This window comes from Encephalitozoon cuniculi, chromosome I (genome assembly GCF_000091225.2).
Source record: "Encephalitozoon cuniculi GB-M1 chromosome I, complete sequence".
Lineage (NCBI taxonomy): Eukaryota > Fungi > Microsporidia > Unikaryonidae > Encephalitozoon > Encephalitozoon cuniculi.
Window position 1 is genome coordinate 100,503 of NC_003242.2, and position 27,906 is coordinate 128,408.

Here is a 27,906-nt window from a genome sequence, read left to right on the forward strand (position 1 = left end):
CATGGCCATCTACTTGACAAGCACCGGAAAGGGGTCTGCTCTGCTGAATACCACTGCTCTTCTGCTGATCGATATGTATCCTTTGAGTCTCCCCAGCCCAATCGAGGTGCTCAGAAGGCAGATGATTTCCTTGAAGTCGATAGCAGGCAATGCCTCTACAATTCTCTGGATGTCGAGTCTGCTGTCGCACCCATGCAGCCTGTAAATCCTACCCACCAAATTGTTGAAGCATACAAGTGGATAGTGGGCAGCCATAGTCCTGCAGAGGTTGTAGTCTGCAATTTTCTCTGACGTCCTGCTTATTGCATCGTCTATGTCCTCATACAGCCCTCCTCGTACTATGGAAACCAGCCCCGACAGGTAACTACAGCCAAACCTCTCTAGATACACATCTTTGGGGAACTTGTTGACAAACAGGGACGAAATGAAATAAACAGGTGCTACTATCTTCCTCCATCTCTTGTACATGAATACTTTCTTCAATGACAGATATGCCTCCCTGAAGTCCTCCTCATGCATTTTGATAATGCCTCTGTAGTAGTGGAACACATGGTAGTCTCGGCACCTGGTATCCGGCTCCTTGGAAGCTCTGAGGAAGTCCTCTGCAGACTTGAACCTTCCCATGTCAAGATGTATCTGGAGCAAGGCATTTCCGACGTAGGCAGCGGCCGGGCTTTCTTCCTCCACTAACTTCTTATGCATGTCCGTCAGAAGCTTACTTATCTTGCCTAAGTTGTCCTGACTCTTCAGCTCAAGCAACCCATACACGGCTCTCTTGACAACCGTGCTGGCCCACTTCTCCCTTCCCAGCATCCTTACTGCATTTTTTACCAGCACCTCAGCCGAGCTATAGCTCTTCTCCGCCACAAGGGCCTTTTGGTACTCAAAAAGAGCATTAAACGGATACTTAACTCTGCCAAGGTCACTGCTCTTCATTCCTACCAGTGTGTCTGCATTTCTACCGAATAGTTGCGAGATGTACTCTCCATCTTCTGCGTCTATTTTTGAGTTGGTTGTTTCTACCCATCCCATTCAGGGATATTCCCGGGCTGCTGGTATACCATGCCTGAGAGTCTAGAGATGGCGATTTACATGGAAGGTCTCCATGCCCTGCCCATGGATCTTGAAATAAGAAGACATATGGAGAGTCTCTGTGGGAGATCGGAGCTGGGCATCCAGGCGTTTGTATCCAATGGAAGATATCTTTGTCTTCTCTTCAATCGGGAGACACTGCTGGCCGGGATGACACTCCAGAAAATAAGAAATCGTGTGTATATAAGAAATGTCGACACAACAGGTTATGGGAGAGGGCATGCTAGAGGATTCATCCTATCGGTCCTAAAGACACTGGCGCCTGGATTCTGCTGCTGCTTCAGTGTTCCAAGGAGTGAGTACATCTTTGGCGGTAGTTCCAGGAATAGAGAAAAGAGGATCAGGGGGCCCGGAGAGCTGCTGGAGTATTGGATTGAAGTGTTTGAGAGCCTTTACGACGATGTGCATGTATGGTCGAACCACTATGAGAACATCTCTTATCCATTTAAGCATATCGACGAGGTGGTGTATTTTGAAGATGATCCCAAGGAAAAGCTCAGAAGGCATTTTGAGGGAGGCCTAGAGGAGATGTTTGCGGCACTGTTGTGCAGGGCAGACTTTGCCAGTGGATCATTGGTGTATGGCCAGTCACGTGGAGATGATGTGTGTAGTGTGGTAGAGACAAGCATTGGGGACGTGGATGGCATGGAGGCGATGCTGAGGACGCTGGACTTCTCGTCAATTTCCAAGGCAAGGAGATCTACAAAGAAGTTTATATGTGAGTTTGAATTGGCCGTGGAGTATTTCCAAGGCCAAGGAGCTGTGAGGCCCAAGAAGAATGAGGAGGCCTTTGCTGTCATGAATGCAACAAATAAGTCTTGATTTGTTACTCTCCAGAATCATTCCGCCAGATGTCCTTTCAAATGGAAAGGTGTGACAATATGCATCTATCAGAGTGTTTGACGTGCAGAGTCTGATTTGTCCAGAAGGTATAGGATTTCATATATAAAAGTATCCATAGGTTTTCTGAAGATGAAGATCATAGTTGCTGCGGAAGAGCTGCCTATATGCGCATCAAGAATGGAGCCCTCCGAGGCAATAAAAAACTGGATTTCCACTCCTCTGAAGAAGATCCCCCATCCTGACAAGGCAAGTAAGATCCAGATTGAGTTTGGAGACAGGAGCAAGGAGAGTCTGCATCTCTTTGCAAAGCCTCACTTCATGGTGCCTGACATGTTGGACGACGATGAGATGTTCTTTGTGGGGGCTCCCGGATTTTATTCTCCTGAGGAGTTCAGTGACGAAGATTGCAGGAGGATTGAAGAGTCGATGAAGGCCTATAGATGCTATCCCATATTCCAAAAGAGGGTGAAATACTCAAAGATGATTGAAGAGATTCTCGGGAAAAATACTTATGAGTTTGTGCAAAGCAACTTCGACCATGCCAACATGTTTGCGAGGTACAAGGAGTACAACACGAGATGGCACGAGAAGATCATGGAGATCTACGAGGAGGGCGATGTTGTGTGGGTGATGGACCATTCGCTGTTTCTTCTTCCAGGGATGCTGGGCAACAGCATTCCTGTTGGGATGTCTGCTTCTGTCCCGTTCTCGTCCCTGCTCAAGTGCATTCCGTTTTGGGAACAGATCTTCTCATCGATTCTCTGCTGTAGGTACATCGAGTTTAATGAAAGCTCGTCAAAGGAGTCCTTTGACCTGTTGGTTTCCCAGAAGACAGGATTCTGTATGGGCGATCCGGGGTACAAAGACATAAGGGAGCCATTGACCTGCGTAGGAAAGAAAGGAATCGACAAGGATGTTCTTCTTAAGATGTCGTCTGAGGTGCATGAATTCGAGGGTCTTGGAAAAGGAAAGGTTATCCTTCTTCCATCCGACTCTCAGACGCACCTTCTTGGTGTCGAAGCCTATCTGTCCAGATACGGCAAGGAGATCACGGTTTTGTTTCTGAGAACCCGGGTCTTGAATGGAGATTCTGACAAGCAAGCCGAGGTTATGAGGCTCCGAGAATATCTTGAGATAAACTACAAGGTTCTATCAAGGGAATTTACACCTGCAAGTGATCCTGAGTTTATCTCTATGCTGAAGCGATGCGATCTGTGTCACTGCCCGGAGGTTGCAGATGTTTGCTCTCTTTTCGGAATTCCAGTTGTCCGGAACAATCCGTACGACTTCTTCGACATAGCAGATGAGATAAACGAGAATCTTATGCAGAGAGGAGAAGGCTCCAAGGAAGGCTCCAGCGAGGTGATTGGAAAGATGGAGTGGAAGAAGAGGTTTATGACGAGTCTCCTGAGCATTAGCGGAATGGAGTATGATGTTGACCTTGAGCCTAAGGAGCCTAGGATAAGATCGTCCCTATCCATGGACCAGACAGGCCACAAGAAGGTCGATGCAAAGAAGAAGCCGGGAATAAGGAAAAAGAACAGAGAAAAAGAAGAGGCAGTAGAGATCATCCTGAATAATAAGGAGGATGCAAATGCTGCAAGAATAGTCAATGACTTCAAGAAGAGCAAAGCGAGGACATTGGTTATGGACTACGATGGAACACTGACCAATATTGTTGCGCGCCCTCCGATGGCAGCACCGACACAGGAGATAAAGGACCTGCTCATACGCTTGGGCAAGATCTGCAGGGTTGTAATATCTACAGGAAGAAGCGTTGAAGATTGCGACAAGTTCTTTCCAAAGGAGATTGAGGTTTTTGCAGAGCACGGTGCATGCCACAGGATCGATGGGAAATGGAAAGAGGGGGGTACGTTTCCGCAGAAGGATCTTGCATGGAGAATAGGCCAGTTCTTCCTTGCAAGAACACCAGGCTCCGAGCTGGAGAGGAAGAAAACAGGATATGCATTCCACTTCAGAAATGTGTCTCCCTTGATAGGAGTGAAGCAGGCAAGGGCTCTTTTTGAGCTTCTAATGCGGGTCTGCAAAGATTATGTGAAGAAGGGAAACCATGTTATTGAGGTCAGGAGCAGCAAAAAGTCCTGTGCTATGGAGAAGATCGAGGAAGGGTTTGTCCTGTGTGCCGGAGACGATGTTGCAGACGAGGATATGTTCGATGTGTGCAAGGGATATACTATTAAGGTGGGCGACCAAAGCACGTCTGCAGCATACAGGGTCAAGGATCCAGAGAACTTCAGAATGCTGCTTGGAAGGCTCCTGGAATAAATAAACTGCTCTTCCCAGCCTCTTCTCTACCTTATGGGCGCTATCGCAGGAGATCCTCGAGCATTTCCCGGTGGCACTCGCTTGCTTTGAATGTCTTTCTGAAGGTCCTCACCCTGCTGACCCATCCAGCCTTGGACACGAAGAGCCGCTTCTTCCCCTGGAACAATGACGTGTATCCTCCAGAAAGATGGATTACGTCCCCGGGATTTAGAGAGCAGTTCCACACTCCAAACTCGATTGTGCCGCTCTCGTCCCCAACCAGCCACACATCAATCTTGTCGTTGTCCTTGGTCTTATTCGCCTCAAGATATTTGATCAGAATGAACTCCAAACATATGTTCTTTTGGTAGTCGCTCAACTCGGCTATGCTGTCCATTATTATGGGGTGTTGTTCCATCTTCAAGATGCAGAAAGTCCATGCAATGAGCCTGGAGTTGAGGTATTACTGTCACAATCTTGTTTAATTTCATGGATCTAGGGCCCAGATTCCTCAAGTCTTGATCGCCCTTACAAACTCGTCTGCATCGCTCTCGCTCCTAAAAACAACACAGTATAGCTGCTCAACACACTTGTTCTCTGCCATCTCCCTAACGACAATGCACACTCCCAGCCTTTTCTTTGTGGGCCTTACATCGTAGGTGACAAGGAAGTCAAATGCACTCAGCATCACCCCGTCCCTAATGAAGAAGCATCTCTTCTCCTTGTTTTTAGTCACATAGACAACACCTGTCCCTATACTTTCCCACTCCCCTACAAACTTGTGCAGGTTGGCACCTGCCTTAAGCACAACCCCCGGGATCTCGTTCTTTGCAGGGCCTGAGCTCTTCACCACGGGCTTCCGGAGAAACTCGGACTCTCTTGGCTGCTTCTTCTCTCCTCCAAGGTCCTGAAAGATGGTTCTGTCGCTCCTGAGGTCCTTCAGCTCTACCGGCTTGAATATGTCATTCAGCACCTCACCCCTGGCCTCGTGGCTGTCACCATGTGCATGGGCTGCACATTCTTGTTCCCTCTCACTGCAGGTGCTTTCTTGGTCGCTGCCCTTGGCTTCTTCAATGCCCATTCTCTCCATGGGTCCCTCCAAAAAGATTTTACTGCCTAGCTGCTAAGATGAGATGGCATTGTATATTCGTTTATTATTTCTGGCTCACACTGCTGCTTACCTCCGAAATGATGTCCGGCGTGTTGATTAGCTTGACAAGAACAAGCTTGAACAGATCCCGGAAGAATTTCAGATCCACTTCTGTCACATCGCCAAAGAACTTGGTAAAGACGTCTCCAACAATCCTGACAGGCTCTGACAGCTTGTCTCTGCTGCCCTTGATAATGCCCACAGCAACATTGATCTCGTCGTAACTTTCGGCGAGATTGTCAGCTACTCCGAAGCACCAGTTTATAAGTGCCCTGGCATCGTCATCACTAAGATAGTAGTTGATTATCTTTGGCTCTTTGGATATCTCATACTTGCTGCCGACTGCAGCCGATTCCTTAGGCTTCTCAGCCACTGCAATTTCTAACATTCCCCCGGCCAGGCAGACAGCAAGCCTTGCGGAAATTCTTATTCCTAGAACGTTCATGCTTCTCTGGTCGCTTTGCAACAATTTAAATGTTCCTCCGTACATTTGCCTTATAAGAAAAAGGAGGCCCTCCATACACCGCCCAGTGTTCCTAATAACAGCTCACAGACTCTTTCTGTTCGCCGCAGCAGGTGCGGTATGATCAAAGGTCAGAGAGCTTGCGGAAAAATTTATTTCTTCAAATAGTGTTTGGCGACTATATTAGCCAATGACTTAAGGATCTTGATGTCTTCCGACTCGGTTCCAGGAGCCGACTTCAAAAAGCTCAGCAGCATGTCAATAAACGACTTTGTTTTCTTGCTTATCCCGCGCTTGACCTTGTACTCTTCCAGAAGATTCATGATGTCTTCATATGCTTCTTTTGCATTGTTAATATCTTCGAAAAGCACATCAAACAGTCTCCGTACATGCTCCGCATCCATGGAAAGAATGCTCATTCGCTCGCCTCCATTGGGTCTCAGCCTACTCGATTCTTTTCGCAGTGGAATTCCGAAGGCGCCTTCGGGCTTTTGTTCTGTACCTCCAGAGCTCTTGGCATTCAGGTATTTGTAGAGAACCACGACCGTTGTTCCCATCATGAAAAAGAATATTGCCACAACCAGCCCTAGCTTCCTCAGCGACATGGCAGATCCAGACCTTCTACCAGGGGAATCCATCTCTGTGGCATGCTACCAAGGATTCTGTATATCACCTGCACTATCTCCTTATGCCGCCCCTTTCAGACCCTTATAATTCTCCAATGGGATCGGCAGGCATCATGGAAGAAGGCCCTCCACTCAATGGAAAGGAAGTTAGATTAAGATGTTTTATTGGGAGGAAATTCCCTTTAACAAGGCTGCCTGAACAAACCCTGCCTCTGAGGTTTGCTCACAGTAGTCTTGGACCCCGGCAACACAGCACCCCTTGCTCCTCACCTTCCCGCTGGAGCTGACATTCTCCACACCGACAATCCTTCCAAGCTCCAAGCAGCTTCCAATCGAAATGACAGGAATGTTCTTCTTTTTTGCCAGCGCCATGACAAGCTTGGAAATTCTTGGCTCTGCATTCTCGGCAACCATCACAAAGCTCATTTTATCTGCAAGCATCTTCTTTGTTGTCTCCTTGGCTCCCCTGCTCAGCTTGCAGTATGTTCTGGACACCTTGCACACCTTGGAGAGTGCTTCTTGGAGAGTCATTTCGGGCTCCATCATTGGCTCCTGCATTTCGCTCATTGGAGGGTAAATTTTTTCTGCCAATAACGTCCTCGTGGGGCGGGATGTCTGCAGGTCGGCACCCAGTGCCCACTGCGATCTGCCCTTCCTCCAAGGAAAGACGCTTTTGTTTTCCGGCAGTCATCCGTCATATCAATAAATTTTATTGGAAAACAAAGAAAGCCCCAATGCCAATTATAGTACGCAGCTGCAATGGCATGAGCATGGATGAAATCAAGGCGAAGGTGAAGGAGGCTGGAAGGCCTGTTCTCCTGAAGTTCTCTTCAGAGAGATGCGCCCCGTGCGAAGACCTGAAGGAGAAGCTCGCCCAGTATGAGACAGACCTTCAGGTCAACATCTTTGATCTCTGTAGAACAAGGACAGCCTCCTACGTTGAGCTCTGGGACAAGTTTTACATCACTGCATTCCCGACAATTGTTCTTGTGGACGAGGATATGAACGAGATGCAGAGCAGCGAGGACTCTGCAGGCCAGGCCGGCCCATACAGGATGTCCGGCTCAAACATCAAGAAGTTCGATGAGCTTATCAAGAGGCACAAGCATCTGTTTGAGTAGAGCATTCCCAATAAATCCTCATAGCCCTCTCCATTCTGGCTTGCTGTGGTATCTCTTGATGTTTTCTCTTACACTCTCCAGATACCCTGCCGGGTCCCTTCTAAGGCATCCACTGGCATCGGTGTTTGCAGGGCTGCGCGTGTTGGGGCTTCCAAGAAGTTGCTGGATCCCACAAAGGACATTCATAATGTTCAGGCTGGGCTTCCACCTATCTCCGATGATGTCGAGGCACACCTGGTTTGTGGGATAAACATTTGGATGGTATACAGGATACTTGAACATGACTTGTGGAGGGCTGAATGGATAGTCGTCCGGAAAGTCTACATACAGCGTGTAGTAGGACCCCTCGTATACATCGTCCTGAGGCCCGGGAATCCCGCACTCCCATCTTGTAATGTTTTTCTTTGGCCTTTCAGGCAGCGGGATCGCGTAGAATTTGTACTTTCTGCTCTTGACCAAGTTTTCTTGTTCTGCCAGAAGTCTTTCCAAGTTCGACATGGAGGGATGGAATCCAAGACTAAAAGAGGCATCAGGATGGCAACTCCTAGAAACGGTGCTTCTCTGTAGCCCCAATGGTAAGAGAGAGGCTGACAAAGGAAGATGAGGAAAATATCGACATGATTCTGAATCCATACCCTTTGGCCACGGAGGATGCCCTGAACGAAATCGAGATGTCTACCGATCCTGCAGTGCGCAACCAGCGTGTGGGCGATCTTTCCGTCATCTTGTCGAATGCTGCAGCTGTTCTGAATCCGAGGGTCCAGGAGAAATTTCCACGGCTAATCAGCCTGCTGAAAGACAAGCATATATACAACTCCAGCGCCCTCATGCTGTCGGACGCATGCAGACACATGGAAGGCATCCAGAATGCATTTAAGGCCCTTGGAATCTTCGAGCTCCTGGACTTCACCGTGGACCACTACAAGGCAACCTCGTCCTTAGTATACTCCCTCTGCATAGAGAACAAGGACAATACGGCATACTTCGTCGAAAAATACTACAGCACGGAGCGGGACAGAGACAATGCACTAATTCAGAATCTCAGAGGCCAGTCGTTCTGAACACTAGTGCCCTCATCTCCTGAACATTTTGCAAATAAAGACAAGGATGCTTTATTATTTCCAATCAGTTTTGACCTCGAGGATGCTCTCAAACTCCTTCGCAATCTTCTCGTTATACACTGCCTCCCCTCTTTCCCAGCTGTCGATTATGGATACATTTTTCTTCATCTTCTGGGCCAAGTCCTTTCTTGACATGCCCTTCTGGGCCCTTGCATTCGCTATGGCATCTCCTACCCTCTTGCTGACTATTCTCAGGCCCGTGTCCTCAGGAACCCCGTCTCTTGCCTTACTCTGTTCTTCAGGCTTTTTTCTTGTTAGGATTATTGGCTTATTGTCTCTCATTAGGGCTGCCTAATTGTTTCGGAAATATCGCCAGCTTAATAATTAAGGAAAAACCCCTTGTAGGGAGTCTCTTCAGGCCTCAATCCCCATCTCCTCGTACAGCTCAGACTTTTTCATGTCCAGACCCTCAGAAAGCTTTTCGATAATTTCATTGAATATCCTTCTGATCTTCTTGCACATGGAGTGTGCCCTCTCGTAGCCTTTCTTTGCATTACTCATGTCCTTCTTGGTTATCTCTCTCCTTCCGCTCTTGAAGCTCTCGATCCTCTTGGAGTTGTTCCTAACAACCTCGTCCAGCGAATTGATGCTTTCTTGCAGCTGCTCGATCGATAGCATCTTATCAAGCACCCTGATCTCTGCATCAACAGAGCTGGCCTCGTCTGCAAGGGCCCTCTTCTTCTCCTCATACCTTTGGATCTCCATGTCTAGCTTGGTGTCCTCTTCATTCCGAAACAAGTCCTGATTGACAAGATATATCTTCGACTTCCCGTAGGTCTTGGTTATCAACCTTCCACTCTCTTCTAGGCAATCCAGGATCTCCTGTATCGCCGTCCCTCCGATCTCCCCCTTGAAGTATGCAACCACCTCTGATTTGGATGTGGGTCTGTTGCATCTGTACATCATTTGAAACACCGCCTCCTCATCGTCCTCGTAGTTTTCCTTCATATGGGCGTAGGGGCATCGGTGATGTCATTGTTTCATGACATATTTGGAATTCCTGGGTATAAATACTCAGGATTTGTGAGTCCCGATGATCTGTAAGACGCAGAAGCTCAACAATGGAAAGGAGATCCCTACTGTTGGCCTCGGGACATGGGGGATGGAAGATGAGGCTGTCCTTGAAGGCGCAATAAGGAATGCACTTAGCTTAGGATACAGACACATTGACACTGCATTCATATACGGAAATGAGAAGATGATAGGAAACATCCTGAAGAAGCTGTTTGATGAAGGTGTGGTACAGAGGAAGGATTTATTCATAACATCAAAGCTTTGGAACACCTTTCATGGCTGCCCGGAGGATGGCCTGAGGCGGTCACTGAACGATCTCCAGATGGACTATGTGGACCTGTATCTTATCCACTGGCCAGTGACGTTTGACCCTGCACCTGACGGCACCGTGGAATCCTGCGGCAAGAAGTACAACGTCGGGAAGTTTGACGCCGTTGGAGTATGGAAGAAGATGGAGGCGCTTGTCGATCTTGGACTTGCAAAGTCGATCGGAATATCCAACTTCGGCAAGGCTAACACAGAGAAAATACTCGGGACTTGCCGAATTTGCCCGGCTGCCATCCAAATCGAGCTCCACCCATATCTGAATCAAAAGGAACTTGTGGAGTTCATGAAATCCAAGGGGATCCAGGTTATAAGCTACTCGTCCCTCGGATCGGCACCTGGTTCGTCCGCAAAGGTCAGAGATGACAAGACCATCAAAGCCATAGCCAAAAAGTATGGATGCGCCCCGTCCCAGATAATACTCAGCTACATTACTGCGCAGGGCATCTGTGTGATTCCGAAAAGCAGATCCAAGGAGCATCTGAGAGAAAACATCGACCTGAAGGAGTTGAGTAGGGAAGACATTTCGGCTATCGATGCCCTCAACACCGGGCACAGATACGTTGATCCCCCAGGATTTGGGCCGGAGAAATTCAAATAAAAAGCTTGGGTCCAGCCTTCTTATCGTTTCACAATCCTCGTCCTTGATGGATTGGGCAAGCCTCAAGGACATTCAGAGAGAAACTATGTATCTGATGGTGGGAAGCGACATTGCCCACATTGACAAGAAGAGTGTGCATAGAGAAAGAATGCACTCAGTGGATTACTTCAGAGTAGGGGGGTCGCGTGTGATAAAGGGCAGAGCGAAGTATCTATGTTCTTGCGGGTACGAGATATGCTGGCACATCATAAGGGTTGTCCTCTTCGCCGAGGTCGGTACCGGAAGATAGCGAGGTAACACATGAACACCGATCTCAAAAATACCTAAGATTTATCAGTCTTGGTGGGCCGTCGGATACGCAGATACACAGATAAGATCCATTTTCGGAAAATAAAAGGCTGGAAACACATCCATCTACATTGCACCTGTAAACCTCCCTGCATCTGGTATCGCTCAGCATTACTCTGCCACCCAGAGATCCGCTTGCAACCAGACATGAGGAGCAGTCAACAGCCATAACATTATCTCCGTGCTTCAGCTTATGCGTCGGCACTGGGCTTTTCACATCCCAGACCTTAACAAATCCGTCGGATCCGCATGTGATGATCCTGTCATTCATCCACCTGTGCCCATTAACCCCGCCTTCATGTGCATCCATCCTATTTCCGCTCATAGAAGCTGTGTTCCACAGCCCAAGAGTGCCATCATACGACGATGTTGACAGTACTAGCCCATTGTACTCCATGCCGCTGACCTTGCCATGATGGTTGCCGATCTTCGATATCTTGGGCCCATCAGCATCAACAAACAGAACAGAAAAGTCGCTTAGGCTGCACCCAACCTCGCTTTCCCCCATCCACACAACATCCTCTATCTCGCACTCGGAAACATTCACTTCCACAATTCCATTGTTCATCATGACTATGCGCCCGTCCTTCCCGGAGGAGAGGATCCCTCTTCCGCGCTGTCTTATTCTTGTAACACCCTTGCTATGGCATGCATAGCTCCTTGTCCTTCCGCTCGGAATGTTGATAGTTATCACCTCTCCGCCCTCGTTTCCAACAACCAAGTCGTCGCCACTCCAAGACAGCGCTGTAAGCCCCCGAATGTCCTTCTTCCACAGAAGATTTCCAGACCCAAACCCAAGAATCTCCCCAGATGCCGTGTAAACCCCAAGGCGCTCCCCATTCCAGCAGGAAAGTAGCCCGTTCCCCACCCCATCCAAGCAAACCTCTTCAACCCCAACATCCATGGCCTTCTTCTCCCTCGACCCATGCTCCGCCCCACCACTCCCGGGCTCTTTCCCTCCGAAGTCACACACGTGTTCCTCGGACAAGGAGAACTTCGCCTCGCAGGGAACCACCTCGCTCCCCCGGAGATGCTTTCTTCCATACAGATACTGCAGCCCCTTGCCCACAAGAGATATCAGGCTGTGCGAGAGCGGCTTGTCACTGCGCGTGGCCTCGTTTCTAAATGTAAACAGGGTGTATATGTACCCCTCATCCTCAAGATACTTCGAAACTAGCTGGTTTATCTCGTCTCTCGACATTTCAATCATCGCCCTTGAACTTCTATGGGCTTGCCGGCAAGTGTTGTCATTTAAGCGTTGTAATGCGCCCAAATAGTCACCCCAGAGAATGCTGGTAGGCAAGCTGGAGGAATTTCCATCACTGAAGAGCCCATCGGGCCAGGAAGACAACCCCTTGAGGCGCAAGAAGAGAAAACTTATCTTATATTCGTTATACTTTTTTTCGATGATTGCAATGTACAGAGTTGTCAAGACTTTCTATTGGCTGTACACCTTGGATCTCAACAAGCTGTGCCTCAACAAGGTGGTGTACGACACGGAGACATGGAAGAAGATAGAGGTGGGGATTTCCCTCGAGAACTCCGAGTCGCCCATCCATGTGAAGTTCATGAATGTGACTGCCAATCTGTTCAGCATACTGTCTGACGGCACGGAGCTCCCTCTTCTATCGCTGAGGATTCCTACAGCAAACATCACGAAGAACAAGAACATCCTGTTTAACGGAGACATATACATCGAGAACTTCAACAGGAGAAATATGATTGAGTCGCGGTTTTCAGTCCACTTTGGAATTAAGATGGATGCAAAGATGTATCCGCGCCTGTGCTTCATAAGGTTTCCATTCTGCAGCTCGCAGTCCTTTTCTCTGGGAAGCTCTGTCTCGAGTCCCGGAAAGGAGGTTGTATTCAAGCAGATCTATGCCGAGTCGAGGGATGGCAAGCTCCTTCTGGAGGGAGAGATCGATAACAGGAAGTTCAACATCCCGAAGTTTGTTGTGATTCGAAGCCAGGGAGTTGTAATCAACTTTGCAGGGGGCCGGGGTCCCAGGACCATAGTGGTTGGGCCTGTTGAGGTGGATGGGTCGATCTTCCTGACGCCCTTGATTGTAAGGATTGTAATTTCGGAAGAATGGGGAGACGAGCTCAGAAGGGACTTTGTCCGGGTCCTCAGGGGAGAGGAGGTCGGGGTCCGAGTGGAAGACTTTTACTTCAAAAACAATGCCGAAGGAACGCCTGAAGAGCGCATCAAGCTTGGGTTTGGGATTGGATTCAATGTAAGGAATCAAGAGGGCTATGATATAGCGTTTAAGGGATATGGAACCAAGAACATCCCCTCGAAGAAGCCGTTGATAATCCTGAAGAATGATCCGGGAATGGGCGATCCTAGCTTCAGCATCTGCATCAACAAGGATATCTTCCCATGCATTGAGTACCACAGCTCTCTTGCCATGCGCTGCAATGCATTCAGCGGGAACATGTATCTCAACGGGCATCGCATCGGGGAAATCAAGGTTTCCATAGACAACGGAGACGAGCACTTTATACTCTCATGCAGGTTTTCAGAGTTTGATCCCTCAAAGTTTCTTGAAGCCTTCAAGCTGCATAAGAAGAAGGACCTAAGGGTTATTTTCGGGTCCCCAAGCAGCCTTGGGGTTCTTGTGAATAATATCGAGCTGGTATGGAAGCTCTCTGGAGAGCTATACATTCTTTTCAAGGATGTAAGGTACGACATTATGTCTTCGCAGAAGAATACAAGCATAATCAGTATCCTGCACGCCCTTTCCAGCAGTGGAAAGTCGCTTCGTATTGATACGTTGGCCACATTTGCCCCGATAGAGGAGATCTCCTACAACTTCTTCCAACTGAAGCTCCTTGGCTTCGGCTTCTCTCTCTCCAAGCTGGGGATAGACGCAGACATCACTGTGCTGGACACTGACATAAGGTGCCAAAACAATGCCGAGCCATTGATCAAGAGGCTCTTTGGAGAGTTCCTGGTGTGCACAAGGATCAACGACACGCTAGACAGCATACTAGACAGGATTGGATATTGTGGAGACGATTCCGTGGAAGATGAGCAGGAGAAAGGTCCCAGCATCGAAAAGCTCTGCCTCAAGTACGACAAGAGCAGGCCCAACGAAATTAGAAAGCACTTCTTCTCTGTGTCTGTCTCCGAAAACAAGGCATCCTGCAGCCCTGGGGTTATTATCCAAAATATTGTCAGGATGCCAGGTGACATGAAGTTTGATATTGTAGCAGATGCAAGAGGCCTGGGCTTTGGGCCTGTTACACCTGTGACCGTGAACGTCGAGCATGCAGAGATCTGCTATGCGTGGAAAGGTAAGGAGTCGTGGATCGACTTCATAGGTGGAGTAGACTTTTCGGTATCCTTTTCCCATCTTTATGATCTTGTGGCATTGGGAATGTGTGATTTGGATGTAGTTTGTGACGAAGAGGACTATTTGGCTGGGATGATCAAGAGTATGGCTTCCAGGGCCATCAGGGAAAGGAGTAAGGGAGGTGTCGAAAAGGAGGTGGGTAGTAAGGACATGGTGCTCAAGTCCAGGCTCCGAAGGTTGAGAAATGACAAGCTAAGTCCTGTATATGTGTATGAGGGGACTACGGAGGTGTCCATTCCCATGGAGATGTTTGACTCTGCAAGCATTGAGTTTGATATCCCAAAGATCAGACTTGTGATTTTTGAGGCATCCAATGAAAACCCCCACGACAGGAGGTTTGCCTCCATAGAGACTCTGCCTTGTATTCAACGCGAGCTTGGAGAGCACAAGTACAAGTCTTTCGGGGTGCTGTACAGGTTTTCGGAGCTTCCCTCCTGCAATGTCCCGATGAACGTTTGCCTTGTTGTTGATGATAGGATGCATGAATTCATGACCATCGAGCACGGTCTTTACAGAAGAACGATGGGAGACATAAGGAGAGAGATTTTTGAAAAGAACAGCGGGAGAAAGGAAAATAAAGTGTTGGTTGCTGAGATCAACAGCACAAGCAACTTCAGAGTCGGGAGCCTAGAGGATGGATTTGCTTCTGACGAGGGCACCTGGTCGCTGAAGATCACCAGCAGCCATCTAAGCCACTTTCTGTTCTCAAGAATTCCCGGGCTACTTCTGGAGTCCTTCTACAGGGTCATAGCGCCTGGAATGAAGTTTGAGATAGACGTGGACAGGGATACCCTGGCACTCTACGTGGAGTCCGACCGAAGAAATCCTTGGAAGACTGTTGGGGAAGAGGAAAGAAAAAGTGAGAGCATGAGAGGCCCATTCTACAGGGTTCTTGATCTCATGTTCTCCAGATTCCTATTTTCAGAGACAATCAGATACAACTACCAGTCGGTAAAGAGGCTTTGTCCCGATGGTAGCGAAAGGACGGAGCTCAAAAGGCCATACCACGACCCGTTTGTTGATACGGCAGAGTACAGAAGTTGGAGCCTTGTCGGCAGGTTTGGAATCGAAGGAAAGGTCCCTGGCTACGGAATGATATGGATTCCAAAGGTAAGGTTCAATATACCCCTTGGGTTTGCTTTGGTAAGCATCTTTCCTAGCCATAATCCATATGTCTTCACTGTGAACAAGGCTGGAATGTATTTAGGGTTCCCCCTTCCATTTGACTTCTTGATCCCATCGCCGGGGATGCCTGCCGAGATTGTGTTTACCTCAAAGTCGAACGACAAGGAGCTTTGCAGGTTTGAGCTTGGATCTATTGACGCGAGGCCGAATGTGTTCTTCATGAGCATCTGCATTCCGCCAACATCATACATATTGAGCCTCAAGGAAACAATAAGGCGGTATAGAAAGTACAGGAGGAAGGACCTCCCTGTGATCCAACAAGACGCAAAGATCTCCATCCTTGTCAATGGTGCCAAGGCTTATGAATGTGTTAATAGAATAGTGATTGAGGCCCAGGAGTTTAGTAGTTTTCTCCACTCGTTGGCGTTTCTCGAGAAGCGATTCCTCAAGGCCACGGGTTTCATGGCAGGACGGGTTCAGAAGGGCCTTCGCGAAAACAAGAAGATGCAGCCCCCAGCATTGGGCAGCCACTAGTAAATATGCCTCGAATGCCGACTTCCTTAGCCATTACACACAACCTGCCTTTGGAAGGACCTTTAAAACAAAAAGCCCTTACCCCTCTTCCGTGAAATGAAACCCAGCGTAATATTCAATATCCCCAATTCTCTTGGATACCTCAGGATTTGCCTCTTGATCCTGTCCACCTTTGTGTCTGGCTCCACATTTGTTGTCCTATATGGCCTGTCATCTTCCCTTGACTTCTTTGATGGGCACTTTGCAAGGATGCTCAACCAATGCTCGCTACTGGGCTCGTGTCTCGACATGATAACCGACCTGACCTCCAGGGTTGTGATCCTGCTTCGCATTGTCCAGAGGAGATCTGAGTGCCTACAGCTTCTGACAATATACATGGTGTTTGATCTCATCTCCCACTTCACATACTTTCACATGGCAGCGTTAGTTGGGAGACACCACAAAAGAACAGATAACAGGTTCTTGAGGATTTACTATGACAAGCGAGTTCTTGGCCCGATATGCTTGCTGAGCGAGATGTTCTTTATGTATATGTATCATTCTAGCAGTAGAGGCCCACTTCTGTATGTTCTTGCAAGCATTACTGTTGTCAAGACGGGATTCCATCTGATCCAGCTTGTGGAGGCCATTTCAGGCATCAGTAACATCCACTACTGTACAAAACATGATGTCCAGGAAGTTGATTAAATTTCTGGGAAAAGACAGGTTCTGCAGAGATGAGAAAACACTTTATTGAAGCGGCTTCCTAATTCTCGGCTTTCATTTGCAACGCTACTTCCCTGGCCTGCGGATCTGTTCTTCTAAGCTTCTCATCTTCCTCCCTGGCAATCCTAATGACCTCTTTGATATACTCCTCAGGATTGTCTCTGTACATCACAGAGGCGTCTACGTTTGCCGGAGACGATATGTTTGGAGAGTTAAGAATCACCACAATCGACATGACAATCGTTCTGATATTCTGGACAGGGGTCCACTTATCTTTGGGGTCTCCGAATACTGATGAGTCCTGCTGCTTGTCCTCCTCGAGAATGGATATACACATCTTTCCGTCCTCGTAGATGTTTGGGTGGAACATCTTTGAAACAAACTTGAGAGTGGGTGGCCGAAGAGGATAGGAACTCGGAAATTTCATGACTGCCTTCAGAATCCTCCCTGCATATAAGGAGTCGCCTCCAAGGGTAAAATAGATGTCCCAAACTTTGTAGTCCCTGTTTTCCATTGATCCTCGGGGATATGCACTGAAGAGCTTCCTTTCGTCGCCATCGGCGATTTTCAGCCTCTCCTCCTCATTAGATAGGCGTCTGAGGGCACTAGGCCATAACGGGCCATCCTCGTCGTCTTCCTGTATTATGTCATCCTCCCTAGGTAGACGTCTGTGGGCACTAGGTTTGAACATTTGTAGGGGTCATGCATTTGTTTTTATATCCAGTCAACCGCTCCAGACCTCGCCCCGGTTGATCGCGAAGTATAAAACCTGGGCACTGACCAGTCTATAAAAGGGATGTCCAGGAGTAAAGTCACAGAAAAGCGAAAGACATACACACGCCCACTCCACAGGAGGAAGGGACAGGGAGTATGCCGCAAAGCACATCCAGTGCGACTTCCAAACGAGGACCAGCGATGAACAGCATATAACAGCCTTGGCAAAGCACGGCAGACCCCCCATAAGCAATGGAGTCAGAAAGTCAATCCTGAATCCTGGGGCTGCCATTCCCCTGCATCCTACAACCGCCCTGTATTCGTTGGCTCTGTCTGTGAACGAAGTACCCAGGAGAAGCCAGGCCACCCTCTTGTATGCCTGTCCGTAGTCCGTGCTTTCTATTGGAGGAGGTGTCAAGTGGTATATGCCGGCGAAGTTGAGGGCAGCAAGGCACAGCGACACAGCACGGCTGTTCAGCGAGTACAACGATAGCAACATTCCCATAGACTCCATCATCCCTGCTATTCTCAGGACTTCTCCGTGGAATCTGTCCATACAAAGGTTACTTACAGATACATACACTGCTGCGATTGTGAATCCATAGCACACGAAGTACAGGCTTGGAAACAGCAGAGAGAGAATAAACAGCGAGTTTGACACACACATTCTTCTCTTGGTACCTGGAACGATAAATGCAGCTAGAGAGGAGGGAATGGATAGAGCAAATAGATGCGGCCCGGGAAAATGGCTTGCCATCAAGAAGAGAGGCACAGCATACAGTACAGCCTGTCTCCTTAGGTATCTCGGGCTTTCCATGGATATTTGTTTATCCCACCCTGAGGAAAACATAAAGATATCGCTCCAAGGCTTTAATAAAATGCATGGGAGTGCAGAGTCCAAAGGATCTATTTCTCCACATATCATTCGCCATTTTCTTCATAGAGAATCCCAAACACATCGCTTCTAAGGCCCTCATCAAGCCCCTCTCTCTCCAGAAAGTACTTCTCGATGGTGAACAACTTCCTAAAGTAAAAATCTCTTTCCTTTTCAAAGGCCATAAGCAAGGATTTGACTTCATCGTCATCAAATCCCCCGGCACTGCTCTTAACCGCCGGCACCTTGTCTACTGCCCTGCTTTTATCTGCCTCCATCTGCATGATTCTATCCTCCATACTTGCAACCATACCTTCGAGCTCCTTAATTCTATTGTCTTTTGCATCCATAATCTCCCTAGTATTCTTGCATTCAGGACATTGAAGGGAAGTGCCAGGTAAGATCGAGGCTCTCGGGCCTTCGCGCTTGAGGCTCTCTCCGCATGGCCTCTCGCTAGCGTTTTTAGAGTAGTACCTTGCCAGCCACTGTGCAACCTCCAGATTGTCTTGCATTTTGCACTTGACCAGCCTGTCCACAGGGAAGTAAAGCTTTATGTTTCTCGATCCAAAGAATTCCTGGCATATCTTCATGTTCCTCAGATAGTCGTGTTCTCCAGCAGGGTTCTTGACGAAGTTCTGAGGGAAGTCTTTGTGGATAATAGACAGAATCTTGCAGATTGCCACCCCCTTTCCAAGCTCCTCTATTGCGGAAATCCCAATCCCTAACGATCTTATCCACTCAATAAGCTCTCTACGGCTCTTCTGTGTCATCCCTAGTAGGGCTTTGTTTCTGCCAATTGATATGTGCCCCAGATTCCTGACCCAATGGCAAACATCCAAAAGAGGCTGGAGCAGATCCAGCAGGAGCAGCAGACAATCCACGACATCAACAAGGACAAGCTGAGCGAAATCCTCTCCATAGTCAGAGAAAAGAAGTACCAGGATCCATCCACATACTATCCGCCGTCCCTTCTTTCCAGGATGCTTCCAAACTGCTATCCAAGGGCGCCGAACGAGGGAATCTTCAAGGTCAACATAGAGGACATGAAGATGGATAACCTGCATGAAGAAACGCTCTTCTATATCTTCTATTCGTTTCCAAACGACAGGCTGCAGATCAAGGCGTACGACAACATTCTCAAGAAAAAATATGTCTTCTGTAAAATGTACAAGTGCTTTGTCACATTCAACTCCCCAGCAACCGCCGACCATGTCAAGAGATCCATTGTTATGTTCGACCCATTCAGCTGGTCGAAGGTGTCGCTAGAGGTCGTCTTTGATGAGAAGTTCGTTCGGTCGCTAGAGAAGTGAAGTAGAGAAACATCCATATGCTCTGACGAATAAATCCACAACTCCGTTTATTTGTGTTAGGCGACATCATGATTTCTCGTGCTCTACAGTCGGACCGAGCAGGTCCTGGAGAGACGGCTCATTGTTCCGGAGATATCCATAGAAGCTGCAGAGATGCCCCCTTACAACCTTCTTTTCCTGTGGAGCCTGATCCTTGCCGCTCATGGCGCCTGTAAATCTATCTTTGATGTGGGATACTAGAGTCCTTTTTATCTCTGCATTTATGCTCTCGGGGAATCTCAGTTTTCTGACCCTGGAAAACAGTTTGAGAAGATCAACGCCAAAGTCATCGTTTTTGGTAACCATCCTGAAAAGCTCATCTATCTCCTTCTTCTTCTGTTCTACCACCTCTCCCTCGAACTTCCTGTTCCCTCTATCCACCTCAGCCGAGCATCTGAACTCGAGGCCCCTATAGAAGTTGTTTCTTTCGATGGCATGACCCAAAACATCCCCAACAACAGACTGGGCTTTGATGAATAGGTCCATGTCGCCCTTATTCCTCTCGACAAGGCTGCATAGATGCTGGTCTATTTTCTTTGCAAGAAGCTCATCAAGCTCGTTCGAAAACTGGGATATGTTAGAGACAAAGCTGTCACACTCGTCAATAAAGGCTATCATCGAGGACTTCAGCTGCTCCATGTCGCAGCTGCTGAGATCTGCATTCTTGGGCCCTTGGCTCTCGAAGTAGTTGATTGCTACAGAGCTTATCACCCTGTCCACATCCTCATAGTCGACATTGAGATGAACAGTGAGCCTCCGGAGAGAAACCAGTGCCTCTCTTATTCTCGAGAAGTTGCTGCTCTTGAGCAACATCTTGCTTCTGGACAGAAAGCCAAACACAAGTCTGTCATACATCTTGAAGCGCATGTCAAGCGTAGTAAGATAATGGCTCCACAGAATAAACCCCGCTACATCAGAAACCAGGACAGGCTCGTCTCCACTGAGAGTCCTCTCGGCAAACTCTTTCCTCTTCTCGTTGACCCTTTCCACAACAGCCAGGTCAACAGCCAGTCTTTTTGACTCGTGAAGAATACACAGGAAGCCTTTGGATATGAGATAGTGGTGCAGAGAGTCGAGAGGGTCGAATACATGGGACTTCTTCCTGCCCTCTATGAGCATGGCGCTCACCTCAATCCCAACCTGGCGGACATTGTTGCAGGCTCCCGAGATCCACAGATCAATGTCCTTCATCATAAGATCCACAAGTGTTCTTCTCGACCTGATGCATATCTGATTCGCATTAACAAAGAACGTATACTTCTCAAGCGTGCAGAGCTTCTTTTCCATGCTTAGCACTCTGCTTGTCATGTCGTAGTAGTACAGCGGATCCTCCCTCACCTCCTTGTCGGCATCCTCATACTCGGACGCAATGCCGGTGAAGCTCAAAATCTCCTTCAGCTCGGAGACAACAAGGCTGAGCCGGGACTCTACTAAGGAATTCTCTTCAATTTCCCGAAGAACATCAGTGTATTGTATGACAGAATCCGAAACAGATGAGACCAGCTCGCTGTTTATGCTTAAAATCCCTGCTAGCCTTTGCTTGACCCTTTCCAGCCCACTGCACCTGTTGATAATGCCCATGTAGTCCTGAGAAATGTTCTCCATCATCTCCTTTTCTTTCTTCTCAATCTCCTTGGAAAGCTCCATCAACAGCTCCTCCTTCTTGCCAGACTTCAACATCTTTCTAAACCTCTCCTCTTCGTTGCCCGTAAAGTCCATAAGGGATCTCGGATTCAAAACTAAGGCCTTGGGTTCCATTTCCTACTCTTTTTGCTGCCTTTGGCCAAAGTGCGGCCTTGTGGCGCCTTTCTTTCTATATATGCCATCTCATCACCACCGCTAAGGCTCTTCAGCTTTGTCGTGCTGTAAACAATTCCCTCAGAGTCCTCACTCTCTTCACTCTCCAGCTCCTTTTCAGACGCAAGGAGCACACCTGCCAGCAGCTCTCTCTGCTGCCCCTTTGTCTTATATACACAGTGCTCATTCTCATGCACCTCAGGTATGTCGGTCAGTATTGTGAACGTGTACCCCTGATCTATCAGAAACTGCTGTCTTTTGCTGGAGTAGAACATCTCGTCAGTATCCTTGCTCACTAGAGAGTAGAAGTAGACCTTGAAGTCAGGGTCGTTCCTCCTCTTCGCCCTCAGAATCCTTCCAAGCCTCTGTGCTTCCTGCCGCCGACTTCCAAAGTGGCTGCTTATCTGGATCAGGCATGTTGCCTCGGGGAGATCAATCGACGTGTCTCCAACCTTACTCAGAAATATCGTGTTGATCACAGGATTCGTCTGGAATTGCTTCAGGATCCTCATCCTCTCCGTTTGTCCGGTGGGCCCGTAAATAAATGGCTTCCCGAGCTTTAGGGCATATGCCTTCAGCGCATACACACTGTCAGAAAACACAATGATCTTGTCCCCTCTGCTCTCATGCTTGTTTATCAGGTACTCACACACCTGGAACTTCGTCGGGTTCATTATCGATAGAAGCCTTCTCCTTCTCGTTGGCTGCGAAAGATACTCCCTGTAGAAGTCTCCAGTCATCCCGCACCACACCTCGATGCACGACACTCTGGCTATGTGCCCCTTAGCGCTAAGGTCTTGCCAGTCGGCCTCGTAGAGCTTGGGCCCAATCAGGAAGTTCAGGTCTTCGATTTTGTCGTCTTCTCTGACAAGAGTTGCCGTGAGCCCAAGCTTGCAGTGATGTGACACCAGCGATAGGACTCGCCGGAACATCATTGCAGGAACAACATGGACCTCGTCGAGAACAAGGAGCCCCCACTCAGTCCTTCGTATCAGATCCATAATCTTCTGTGCCTCGTGCGATCTCTTTCCTGTGTATGCAAGCATCGTGTAGGTCGTGATAACTATGCCGCTATCGTCTTTGGGCCACTCCTTGTGATCAGAGGTAAACCTCCCCACGCCATCGGGCGCCATGTTGGTAAACTGCAGCGTCTGCTGCTTCCATTGTTCCACAGACACGGCAGACGTGCATAGAACCAGGCAGTTCTTCTTGATTGTGCTTATGGCTGTAATCCCAACAATGGTCTTCCCAGAGCCACAGGGTAGTACAATTATTCCAGATCGGGCCCTCCCGTTCCCAAACATCTTGTTGAGGCATATCTCCTGATAGGACCGAATGATCGTCGTGGGCTTAAGATCTATCTGAAGGCTCCGAAGCACCTTGTCGTTCCTGAAGTCATATTCCTCAATCAGCGGATAGTCAATCTCAATACATCTTTTCTTCACTAGCTCAACCTCCTCAACCTCAATGGACAGGCCGCCTCCTTCCTTGGACTTGCCGATTGTGTGAGACCGTATCACCGCATCCGAAGACAGCATCTTGTACACAGACTCGTTGGCAGTCTCCAGGAAAAAGCTACTCTCCTTCATGACAAGCTTCACCTTTCCATAGCTCAGTGTGCACTCGGTAATAAACACCCGAACAGATCTTGGAAGGAAGTTCTTGGAAAACCGATCCAGCGTCTCTATAATGTCGCTCGTTGTCAGCCCGACGCTAACAGCAGCATACAGGGAGTATGCAGTGATCTGGAACTCGTGTATCTGCAGAGGCCTGCTCATAGGCTCTGCAATTGCGATCAGAAAGTCACTGGCCTGCCGGGAGGATTCGCGGAATGTCTCCAGTATAATCAATCCGTCGTAGTTCACCCATATCGGATGGCTCTCTCCATCCTCCTTAAGGACAAGCTCCTCATACGGAAATTGGTGCTTTGTTGCCTTCTTGGGAATCACAACCTCGTTCATCTCTGGGTCGCCCTCCAGCATATTTATCCTTCCACACTTGTACCGGGGCACTCCACAGCCCATGTTCAACATGGATCACACATATTACACGGACGCATTTCTGGATGCATGCCTTCTGGGCCATACGACCATAGAACTAACTGCCAAGCCGTTCACAAATATAAAGGACGAGGACATAGAAGAGGCCCCCATCCCCCTTGCCAGGGATCAGGCATTTCCAATCGACTTCGGGCTTACCCCGTGGGAGCGTCAGGACCAAGCCTCCAAGAGAATAAATAATTAAACGGGTTTATTCTGGTTGGGGGAAGCAAAGTGGTATTCTTACAATCAATGAGGTTGCTACAATACAACCAGATATTAAGATATCATCTCTTAACATTGCCAGCGGTCTATGCTGCAAGGAATGGGCATGTCATTTCTTCTCGTCGTAGCATGAATCACTTGTCAGCTCGCTGATCTCTTCCTTCCCCTCGTCGTCACTCTTCTTGATGTCCTTCCTTCTGTAGTCCTTGCAATACTTGGCGCACTCTTCTCCTATGGCTGGAGAGTCGTATCTATCCATATCTGCACACATTTCCCTTGTACATGGCATGCCAGGGCTCCTGGAGGAGCGAGGCCTGGGACTTGGGCCATCATGGTCTGCCCTCCAACTACCTGAGGATTCCTCTCTCTCGCTCCAATCCTCACTTTCTCTATTCCTAAGCCTTGCCTTCCGGCTGCGGCGACCTCTGCGCTTCGGCAAATGCTGTCTATTCCAGTCCTCTGCAGGGTCCTTTTCATGGGGGCCCCTTGGATTGCCTTGTACCTCTGGCTGCTCTGCACTTCCCTGGCGGGGAAATTTCTCCCGGCGGTCCAGAATGTTGGTTATGGCTTCGTACTTGCTCTGCTCCATGGGATATATCAGTACACCAGATGGGACATCCTTTCCAAGTCCAAGAGAAGACAGGTTAGGAGGCGCGCTGTTGGGCTCCTCCTCGTCGCAGTTCTCCCCTCCTCTGCTGCATGATGTTAGGCTTCCAAGCTTGTTCCCTATTTTCTTCAGGCTTCCCTTGAGGGAGTCTAGCAGGGACTTTTTCAGCTGGTCCATGTTGAGGTTGTTCATGATCTCGTCTGCAATCCTGTCCCGGCACTTCTTATCTTTACAGGCCTTTTCGCCATCCTCTCCGTTGCAAGACGAATTTCCTCCGTTAAGAAGATCAAGGCACTTCTCATCAATGCAGCACTCCTTGGCGTTTTCTCCCAGGGCCTTTCTACAGTTCTCCAGTATGTTCTTGAACTTACCGAGCTGGTCAGACAGACACTTCTTGAACTGCTCCTTCTTCTCAGACAGATCGCATGTGTTTGCATACTGGGTACTCCCTGGGGGTTGAAGGGTTATGGGAGACATGGCCATCTGGGCCCCATTTCCGATTCCTCCGTCAGGCGTGAACGACAGCAGCTGCCCAGGCTTGCTAGATGGCATATTGATCGTCTGCACCTGGGGCACAGAGCCCACAAGCCCCTGGTCAAAGAGAGGGGAGTTTGACGGAAGAATCGAATATAGTGAATTTCCCGTATCTGTTGCCTTGACACAGCTCCAAAGTACTGCCACCAAACTCAGTTGCCCTATCATCTGATGTTTTGTTTACCAGCCCTCCATTTGCCCCATAGATATCAGATATTTCTGTAACCGGTTTCACCCAAGGATAAACGTTTCAAGACTCATCTCATCAATGCATCCAAAGCGGGACATTAAACTTTTAATACTTCTTCAGAATCTTTGCATAGAAGAACCCGTCCATGTTGTGCACATGCGGATAGATCCTCCTGGCCATCTTAAGAGACCCGTTGTAGTTCTTTCCCTTAAAGCTCATAAATCCATCCTTTCCAATGTCTATCTCGCATTCGGCCATCTTGGCAGAAGGACACTTGGAGAGAAGATAGTTAACAACCTCCTCATTCTCCTTGACAAGCACAGAACATGTGGAGTACATCAGTATCCCCCCGGGCTTCAGCATCCCAAACCCATGAAGTATAAGCTCTTTTTGCAGTGTAACCATTCTATCTATTTCGCTTCTTGTTCTGCTGGTCTTTACAGAAGGGTCCTTCGATATCACCCCGGTGCCAGAGCACGGAGCATCCAGCAGGACCCTGTCCACCCTTCCAACATTTACCTTCCTTCCATCCATATTCATCACTATGCAGTTTCGAACACCCATCCTCTGTATGTTGCTCTTCAGCCCCGCAATCCTCTCCTCGTTCACATCGTTTGCATAGATTACACCCGTGTTTTCCATCAATGCCGCAATGTGCGTCGTCTTCCCCCCGGGTGCCGCACACAGGTCGACAACCGTCAGCCCCTCCTTAAGATCCATGTTGAGCACAGGAAGCATCGATGCCGCCCCCTGGAGGCAGTAGTATCCTGCAAGATATTCGGGCGTCGCTCCAATCGGCACAGACGACTTGAAGACAACACATCCGCTGTCAGTCCAACTGAGAGCATCGAGATCCACTCCCCTTCCGCTCAGAAGCTTCAAAACATCCTTCCTACCCTTCAGGAGGGTGTTGATCCGGATGGTCATGGGCCTCTGCTTTTCGCTCTCCTCGATAAACGCCTCGACCTCCTTGCGCGGGAATATCTCGCATATCTTTTCCAGTAGATACTCGTTGTATGTCTCCATCAGAGGGCAATTTTTTCTGCAAAAAATCGTCCAGCTGCTTCCGGTCGGATCCAAAGAGTTTAATCCCTGCAGCCTCCCGGTGCTCCAGCTACTTCTTGAACAGAACCCCTGCCGTCGTACAGAACACAACCTCTTCCCTGGGGCTTCCAATGTGCCTTGCTGGAGGCGTCGTAAGCTGCCTACCGAAGTCATACAGGCTGGCCTCAAGCCTCTGCTCGTTGTAGCTAAGCCCCTTGTAATATCTATTGTAGTACTGCCGTAGATCGCTCGAGGTCTTCGATGGAAAATATGCCGCCATGGACACCCAGTTCTTGTTGTAGTATGGAAAGTATATGGCAAACACTTGCCTCTCGTCTATCGTCCATTTCCTCAGCACGTCCTCCTTGCTGATCGAGACCCTTCGGACAGGTGCAGATGCCGCGGTAGAGCTCCCGCCCGGAGGCAGGACAAACTTTGTGTAGTACCTGAAGAACATCTTCAGATCTTTCTCAGACTTGTTTATCAGCGACTGGTACTTCGCCCATGATCTTCCGAACATCCTGAAGTGCTGAGCAAACACATTCATTTCATACTCAGACCACTGGCTCTCAACTACAAGCTTAACCTCAGAGTCGGAAATCCTTCCAGATTTGTGCTTTATATATCCATACGTCTTGTCCTTCATCAGATAGTACTTCAGGATGCATTTCTTGATATCCAGCTGTGGAGCAAGCTCCTTGATCTTCTTGAAGTTGTTCCTGTACTTTAGGATAAGGTCAGAGGCAATTCTGTCTTCCTCCTCAGAAAGCCCGGCTCCAGAGATCTTCGGGATCGAGGAAATGATCGCCATAGGTGCTTGAGCAGGCATGCTGCCAAGCTCAGGAATTTCTGCCCTGTTGCGCCTTGCCCTGTGCTCGAGCATGAGTCTTTGGTCGACAATGTACTTCAGAACTCGCTCATCGTCTCTCTCCATTGATGGAAAGACCCTCTTCAGGAAGTGTCTGTATCTACAGTCCTCTAGGATCTCAGGCATCACATCTCTGCCACAGTCGGTCTCCGAGTCTTTGCCGTATATTCTCCCTCCACTACCAGTTCCCTTCTCTCCATTTCTCTTCACGCCTCTTTTGTTTTTCTTTTTCCCGTCACTCTTCTTCTCCTCTGCTTTTTCCGCAAACTCTCCACTCAGATTCGTCTCTACACTAAAAGGCCTTTCCATCCTCTTGGCATCAGAAGCCTCCGGAACTACCTCGGGAGATGTAGAGCCTTTGAAGCCGCTCATTCTAAACACCTTGACTTCGGCACATCGCTCAAAAAAGTGCAGAACTGGCACTATTTCAGGCCCAGGAACATCAACAACAATGCCATCCGCTAGGTCATTGCGCAGCATACTTTCTATCTTTTCAATCCTGTCTTTCCCATCCTCTAACGGCGAAGAGTGTAGGCGGCACATCTCTCGACCAAACACCTCGTTTGCAGGCCTCACAGAACACCTCCTGTTGCTACTGTCCCGTTCCTTTGCATCCACATAAACCTCCTCCTGGCATCTCTCTCCCTGTTGTCCACCCTCTCCGGTTGGCCCTTGGACTCCTATGTCTTCGCTCATCCTGAGTTCATATCGTCCTCCTGTCACAGCCTTCCCTTTCATCGGAAAACTCCCTCGCTCGCACCCGCTTCTATCACTCCGCTTTCCCCCACTCCTGCACAAGTGACTCCCAGAGCTCGTCCCTCCTCTGTATCCACGGATTCTTTGAGATTTCTGCCACACACCCCGGCGCCCTCCCGAGTCTTGTATGTCTCGATCGTACAAACATTCCCTTTCCATCTCGTTCCCTTTGGGATTGCCTCTTAGATTACTTGTTCCCTCATCGTTCTCCATCTTGCCCT

General features: G+C 48.7%; 28 protein-coding genes across 28 annotated transcripts; 10 read left to right on the forward strand and 18 right to left on the reverse strand.

The window, feature by feature from the left end:
- Positions 1 to 9: 9 nt before the first annotated feature.
- Positions 10 to 1,032, reverse strand: ECU01_0850 (uncharacterized protein; the record flags this gene model as incomplete). Its single annotated transcript, NM_001415638.1, has 1 exon — positions 10 to 1,032. The coding sequence occupies one exon, from the start codon at positions 1,030 to 1,032 to the stop codon at positions 10 to 12; it is 1,023 nt and encodes a 340-aa protein (NP_001402170.1).
- An 84-nt stretch (positions 1,033 to 1,116) lies between these two features.
- On the forward strand, positions 1,117 to 1,914 carry ECU01_0860 (uncharacterized protein; the record flags this gene model as incomplete). Its single annotated transcript, NM_001415640.1, has 1 exon — positions 1,117 to 1,914. One exon carries the CDS (start codon positions 1,117 to 1,119, stop codon positions 1,912 to 1,914), a length of 798 nt encoding a protein of 265 aa, NP_001402171.1.
- A 150-nt stretch (positions 1,915 to 2,064) lies between these two features.
- Positions 2,065 to 4,221, forward strand: ECU01_0870 (uncharacterized protein; the record flags this gene model as incomplete). Its single annotated transcript, NM_001415641.1, has 1 exon — positions 2,065 to 4,221. One exon carries the CDS (start codon positions 2,065 to 2,067, stop codon positions 4,219 to 4,221), a length of 2,157 nt encoding a protein of 718 aa, NP_001402172.1.
- A 40-nt stretch (positions 4,222 to 4,261) lies between these two features.
- On the reverse strand, positions 4,262 to 4,597 carry ECU01_0880 (uncharacterized protein; the record flags this gene model as incomplete). Its single annotated transcript, NM_001415642.1, has 1 exon — positions 4,262 to 4,597. The coding sequence occupies one exon, from the start codon at positions 4,595 to 4,597 to the stop codon at positions 4,262 to 4,264; it is 336 nt and encodes a 111-aa protein (NP_001402173.1).
- Positions 4,598 to 4,711: 114 nt separating this feature from the next.
- Positions 4,712 to 5,290, reverse strand: ECU01_0890 (uncharacterized protein; the record flags this gene model as incomplete). The annotated part of the gene is made up of 1 exon (NM_001415643.1): positions 4,712 to 5,290. One exon carries the CDS (start codon positions 5,288 to 5,290, stop codon positions 4,712 to 4,714), a length of 579 nt encoding a protein of 192 aa, NP_001402174.1.
- Positions 5,291 to 5,354: 64 nt separating this feature from the next.
- Positions 5,355 to 5,795, reverse strand: ECU01_0900 (uncharacterized protein; the record flags this gene model as incomplete). Its single annotated transcript, NM_001415648.1, has 1 exon — positions 5,355 to 5,795. The coding sequence occupies one exon, from the start codon at positions 5,793 to 5,795 to the stop codon at positions 5,355 to 5,357; it is 441 nt and encodes a 146-aa protein (NP_001402175.1).
- A 170-nt stretch (positions 5,796 to 5,965) lies between these two features.
- Positions 5,966 to 6,451, reverse strand: ECU01_0910 (uncharacterized protein; the record flags this gene model as incomplete). Its single annotated transcript, NM_001415651.1, has 1 exon — positions 5,966 to 6,451. One exon carries the CDS (start codon positions 6,449 to 6,451, stop codon positions 5,966 to 5,968), a length of 486 nt encoding a protein of 161 aa, NP_001402176.1.
- A 150-nt stretch (positions 6,452 to 6,601) lies between these two features.
- ECU01_0920 (40S ribosomal protein S12) lies at positions 6,602 to 7,006 on the reverse strand (the record flags this gene model as incomplete). The annotated part of the gene is made up of 1 exon (NM_001415652.1): positions 6,602 to 7,006. One exon carries the CDS (start codon positions 7,004 to 7,006, stop codon positions 6,602 to 6,604), a length of 405 nt encoding a protein of 134 aa, NP_001402177.1.
- Positions 7,007 to 7,173: 167 nt separating this feature from the next.
- On the forward strand, positions 7,174 to 7,560 carry ECU01_0930i (thioredoxin-like protein; the record flags this gene model as incomplete). Its single annotated transcript, NM_001415655.1, has 1 exon — positions 7,174 to 7,560. The coding sequence occupies one exon, from the start codon at positions 7,174 to 7,176 to the stop codon at positions 7,558 to 7,560; it is 387 nt and encodes a 128-aa protein (NP_001402178.1).
- An 18-nt stretch (positions 7,561 to 7,578) lies between these two features.
- ECU01_0940 (ubiquitin conjugating enzyme E2) lies at positions 7,579 to 8,058 on the reverse strand (the record flags this gene model as incomplete). The annotated part of the gene is made up of 1 exon (NM_001415656.1): positions 7,579 to 8,058. The coding sequence occupies one exon, from the start codon at positions 8,056 to 8,058 to the stop codon at positions 7,579 to 7,581; it is 480 nt and encodes a 159-aa protein (NP_001402179.1).
- A 74-nt stretch (positions 8,059 to 8,132) lies between these two features.
- ECU01_0950 (uncharacterized protein) lies at positions 8,133 to 8,621 on the forward strand (the record flags this gene model as incomplete). The annotated part of the gene is made up of 1 exon (NM_001415660.1): positions 8,133 to 8,621. One exon carries the CDS (start codon positions 8,133 to 8,135, stop codon positions 8,619 to 8,621), a length of 489 nt encoding a protein of 162 aa, NP_001402180.1.
- A 54-nt stretch (positions 8,622 to 8,675) lies between these two features.
- Positions 8,676 to 8,963, reverse strand: ECU01_0955 (uncharacterized protein; the record flags this gene model as incomplete). Its single annotated transcript, NM_001415661.1, has 1 exon — positions 8,676 to 8,963. One exon carries the CDS (start codon positions 8,961 to 8,963, stop codon positions 8,676 to 8,678), a length of 288 nt encoding a protein of 95 aa, NP_001402181.1.
- A 72-nt stretch (positions 8,964 to 9,035) lies between these two features.
- Positions 9,036 to 9,629, reverse strand: ECU01_0960 (Tat binding protein 1-interacting protein; the record flags this gene model as incomplete). The annotated part of the gene is made up of 1 exon (NM_001415662.1): positions 9,036 to 9,629. One exon carries the CDS (start codon positions 9,627 to 9,629, stop codon positions 9,036 to 9,038), a length of 594 nt encoding a protein of 197 aa, NP_001402182.1.
- Positions 9,630 to 9,714: 85 nt separating this feature from the next.
- ECU01_0970 (aldose reductase) lies at positions 9,715 to 10,620 on the forward strand (the record flags this gene model as incomplete). The annotated part of the gene is made up of 1 exon (NM_001415665.1): positions 9,715 to 10,620. The coding sequence occupies one exon, from the start codon at positions 9,715 to 9,717 to the stop codon at positions 10,618 to 10,620; it is 906 nt and encodes a 301-aa protein (NP_001402183.1).
- A 46-nt stretch (positions 10,621 to 10,666) lies between these two features.
- On the forward strand, positions 10,667 to 10,909 carry ECU01_0975 (uncharacterized protein; the record flags this gene model as incomplete). Its single annotated transcript, NM_001415666.1, has 1 exon — positions 10,667 to 10,909. One exon carries the CDS (start codon positions 10,667 to 10,669, stop codon positions 10,907 to 10,909), a length of 243 nt encoding a protein of 80 aa, NP_001402462.1.
- A 24-nt stretch (positions 10,910 to 10,933) lies between these two features.
- Positions 10,934 to 12,178, reverse strand: ECU01_0980 (WD domain-containing protein; the record flags this gene model as incomplete). The annotated part of the gene is made up of 1 exon (NM_001415668.1): positions 10,934 to 12,178. The coding sequence occupies one exon, from the start codon at positions 12,176 to 12,178 to the stop codon at positions 10,934 to 10,936; it is 1,245 nt and encodes a 414-aa protein (NP_001402184.1).
- Positions 12,179 to 12,257: 79 nt separating this feature from the next.
- Positions 12,258 to 15,983, forward strand: ECU01_0990 (uncharacterized protein; the record flags this gene model as incomplete). Its single annotated transcript, NM_001415163.1, has 1 exon — positions 12,258 to 15,983. The coding sequence occupies one exon, from the start codon at positions 12,258 to 12,260 to the stop codon at positions 15,981 to 15,983; it is 3,726 nt and encodes a 1,241-aa protein (NP_001402185.1).
- A 96-nt stretch (positions 15,984 to 16,079) lies between these two features.
- On the forward strand, positions 16,080 to 16,670 carry ECU01_1000 (uncharacterized protein; the record flags this gene model as incomplete). Its single annotated transcript, NM_001415164.1, has 1 exon — positions 16,080 to 16,670. The coding sequence occupies one exon, from the start codon at positions 16,080 to 16,082 to the stop codon at positions 16,668 to 16,670; it is 591 nt and encodes a 196-aa protein (NP_001402186.1).
- Positions 16,671 to 16,728: 58 nt separating this feature from the next.
- ECU01_1010 (ubiquitin conjugating enzyme E2) lies at positions 16,729 to 17,379 on the reverse strand (the record flags this gene model as incomplete). The annotated part of the gene is made up of 1 exon (NM_001415166.1): positions 16,729 to 17,379. The coding sequence occupies one exon, from the start codon at positions 17,377 to 17,379 to the stop codon at positions 16,729 to 16,731; it is 651 nt and encodes a 216-aa protein (NP_001402187.1).
- A 33-nt stretch (positions 17,380 to 17,412) lies between these two features.
- On the reverse strand, positions 17,413 to 18,219 carry ECU01_1020 (uncharacterized protein; the record flags this gene model as incomplete). Its single annotated transcript, NM_001415168.1, has 1 exon — positions 17,413 to 18,219. The coding sequence occupies one exon, from the start codon at positions 18,217 to 18,219 to the stop codon at positions 17,413 to 17,415; it is 807 nt and encodes a 268-aa protein (NP_001402188.1).
- A 104-nt stretch (positions 18,220 to 18,323) lies between these two features.
- ECU01_1030 (microtubule-binding protein BIM1) lies at positions 18,324 to 19,046 on the reverse strand (the record flags this gene model as incomplete). The annotated part of the gene is made up of 1 exon (NM_001415169.1): positions 18,324 to 19,046. One exon carries the CDS (start codon positions 19,044 to 19,046, stop codon positions 18,324 to 18,326), a length of 723 nt encoding a protein of 240 aa, NP_001402189.1.
- Positions 19,047 to 19,100: 54 nt separating this feature from the next.
- On the forward strand, positions 19,101 to 19,586 carry ECU01_1040 (general negative regulator of transcription; the record flags this gene model as incomplete). The annotated part of the gene is made up of 1 exon (NM_001415170.1): positions 19,101 to 19,586. The coding sequence occupies one exon, from the start codon at positions 19,101 to 19,103 to the stop codon at positions 19,584 to 19,586; it is 486 nt and encodes a 161-aa protein (NP_001402190.1).
- A 66-nt stretch (positions 19,587 to 19,652) lies between these two features.
- ECU01_1050 (uncharacterized protein) lies at positions 19,653 to 21,344 on the reverse strand (the record flags this gene model as incomplete). Its single annotated transcript, NM_001415171.1, has 1 exon — positions 19,653 to 21,344. The coding sequence occupies one exon, from the start codon at positions 21,342 to 21,344 to the stop codon at positions 19,653 to 19,655; it is 1,692 nt and encodes a 563-aa protein (NP_001402191.1).
- A 20-nt stretch (positions 21,345 to 21,364) lies between these two features.
- Positions 21,365 to 23,383, reverse strand: ECU01_1060 (uncharacterized protein; the record flags this gene model as incomplete). Its single annotated transcript, NM_001415172.1, has 1 exon — positions 21,365 to 23,383. One exon carries the CDS (start codon positions 23,381 to 23,383, stop codon positions 21,365 to 21,367), a length of 2,019 nt encoding a protein of 672 aa, NP_001402192.1.
- Positions 23,384 to 23,444: 61 nt separating this feature from the next.
- ECU01_1065 (uncharacterized protein) lies at positions 23,445 to 23,666 on the forward strand (the record flags this gene model as incomplete). The annotated part of the gene is made up of 1 exon (NM_001415173.1): positions 23,445 to 23,666. One exon carries the CDS (start codon positions 23,445 to 23,447, stop codon positions 23,664 to 23,666), a length of 222 nt encoding a protein of 73 aa, NP_001402568.1.
- A 129-nt stretch (positions 23,667 to 23,795) lies between these two features.
- On the reverse strand, positions 23,796 to 24,995 carry ECU01_1070 (uncharacterized protein; the record flags this gene model as incomplete). Its single annotated transcript, NM_001415175.1, has 1 exon — positions 23,796 to 24,995. The coding sequence occupies one exon, from the start codon at positions 24,993 to 24,995 to the stop codon at positions 23,796 to 23,798; it is 1,200 nt and encodes a 399-aa protein (NP_001402193.1).
- A 127-nt stretch (positions 24,996 to 25,122) lies between these two features.
- ECU01_1080 (uncharacterized protein) lies at positions 25,123 to 26,043 on the reverse strand (the record flags this gene model as incomplete). The annotated part of the gene is made up of 1 exon (NM_001415178.1): positions 25,123 to 26,043. The coding sequence occupies one exon, from the start codon at positions 26,041 to 26,043 to the stop codon at positions 25,123 to 25,125; it is 921 nt and encodes a 306-aa protein (NP_001402194.1).
- Positions 26,044 to 26,131: 88 nt separating this feature from the next.
- Positions 26,132 to 27,898, reverse strand: ECU01_1090 (uncharacterized protein; the record flags this gene model as incomplete). Its single annotated transcript, NM_001415179.1, has 1 exon — positions 26,132 to 27,898. The coding sequence occupies one exon, from the start codon at positions 27,896 to 27,898 to the stop codon at positions 26,132 to 26,134; it is 1,767 nt and encodes a 588-aa protein (NP_001402195.1).
- Positions 27,899 to 27,906: the final 8 nt, after the last annotated feature.